General features: G+C 72.4%; 1 protein-coding gene across 1 annotated transcript; it reads right to left on the reverse strand.

Moving 5' to 3' along the window:
* Positions 1-30: 30 nt before the first annotated feature.
* On the reverse strand, positions 31-1,700 carry ZBTB22 (zinc finger and BTB domain containing 22; the record flags this gene model as incomplete). The annotated part of the gene is made up of 2 exons (XM_035314135.1): positions 31-1,553; positions 1,643-1,700. Coding segments are annotated over 2 exons (1,581 nt in total), but the record flags the coding sequence as incomplete, so codon positions are not given.
* Between the last annotated feature and the right edge of the window lie 5 nt (positions 1,701-1,705).

Below are 1,705 nucleotides of genomic sequence, written 5' to 3' on the forward strand. Positions count from 1 at the left end.
GTCCTCCGCTCCCCGCATCCTCTCCCCTCCTCACGCCTTCCCCCCGGCGAACGCCAGCTCCCCGCGGGGAGACCCCGGGGCCGGCGCCTCCCGCAGCGCCCCCCAGTCCCCCTCGGGTCCCCCCCCGAGCTCCTTGCGGGTGGCGGCGGCGCCGGGGGGAGGCAGAGCCCCCGAGGCCAGGCGGTGCCGGCGCTCGCAGTGCCCCTTGTGCCGCATGAAGCTGTCGCGCCACATGAACTTCTTGGCGCAGACGGCGCACTGGTAGGGCTTGAGGCCGGTGTGGGTCTTCATGTGCTCGGTGAGGTGGTGCTTCATCTTGAACTTCTTGCCGCAGACGGGGCAGTCGAAGGGCCGCAGGTTGAGGTGCATGTTGACGTGGCGGTCCCGCATGCTCTTGTGCGAGAAGGCCTTCCCGCAGTGGCACATGAAGATCTTGTTGCCGTCGGCCGCCGCCGCCGCCAGCTGCACGGCGCCGTGCTCGGCCGGCGCCTGGGCCGGGAACACCAGGATCTGGTTGCCCTGCATGTCCATGGGGAGCAGCGAGCGCGGGGCGAAGCCCGCCGGGCCCCCGGCCTCCTCCAGCGCCTCGTAGGGCGAGGGGAAATCCTCGGAGGACTCGCAGAAGTTCACCTGCTCCTCCAGCTTGGCGGAGGAAGGAGGAGGAGGAGGAGGAGGAGGGGGGGGGGGAGGCCGCGAGGGTCCCTCGGCCCGCGCCGGGCCCTCCACCGGGTCCTCGTCCTCCTCGCAGGTGAGGACCAGGTCCTCCTGCAGCCACTCCTGCTTGACGTAGACCCACTGCTTCTGGGGCACGATGCTGGGCTGCACGTAGAGGGGGCGGCGCGCGGCCTCGCCGTCCTCTTCCTCGGCCTCCAGCAGCTCGCCGCCGCCGCCGCCCTTCCCCGCCGGGCCGCCCCCGCCGCGAGCCGGGGGGCACTTGTGGGGCTCGTCGGCGGCCTCGCGGGGGCTGAAGTAGTTGGAGCTGCTGGGGGACTGGTTGTCGCTGGTGCGGCTGGAGTGGGCGCGCAGCGAGGACGAGGAGGACGAGGAGGAGGAGGAGGAGGAGGAGGAGGAGGAGGAGGAGGAGGGCGCGGCGCGGCCTTCCTTGAGGAGCTCGGTGCACTTGTCCACGATGTGCCACATCTGCAGGACGCTGCCCACCGTCAGGAAGTTGACGATGTCCCCGGGGGCCATGGAGAGGCGGCCGGTGTAGGCCGAGCCCAGCACGGTCTCGAAGGCGGCGGGGTCCATGACGCTGGGCAGGACGATGGAGGTGACGTTCTTCAGCAGCACCTGGTCGTGGAAGTAGGGCGAGGAGGCGGCCAGCACGGCGCGGTGCGCGCGGAACACGCGGCCCTGGACGTGGATGGAGATGTCGCAGAGCTTCCCCTCCACCCGCTGCTGGTTCAGGTTGGCCAGGAGGGCGCTGGTGATCTCGGGGAAGTCCACGTGCAGCAGCCCCCCCCCCCCCGCCGCCGCCGCACGAGGCCTCCATGGCGCTGCCCCGGCGGCGACGCTCCTGCGGGGACGGGCGTCAGAGGGGGCGGGCGAGGGGGCTCTGCCCCATGGCTCTGCCCCACGGCTCTGCCCCACGGCTCTGCCCCATGGCTCTGCCCCATGGCTCTGCCCCACGGCTCTTCCCCACGGCTCTGCCCCACGGCTCCCCTGCAGCCCCCAGGGCTCCCCTGCAGCCCCCATGCCCCCCCTA

Source organism: Oxyura jamaicensis, unplaced genomic scaffold (genome assembly GCF_011077185.1).
Source record: "Oxyura jamaicensis isolate SHBP4307 breed ruddy duck unplaced genomic scaffold, BPBGC_Ojam_1.0 oxyUn_random_OJ70944, whole genome shotgun sequence".
NCBI lineage: Eukaryota > Metazoa > Chordata > Aves > Anseriformes > Anatidae > Oxyura > Oxyura jamaicensis.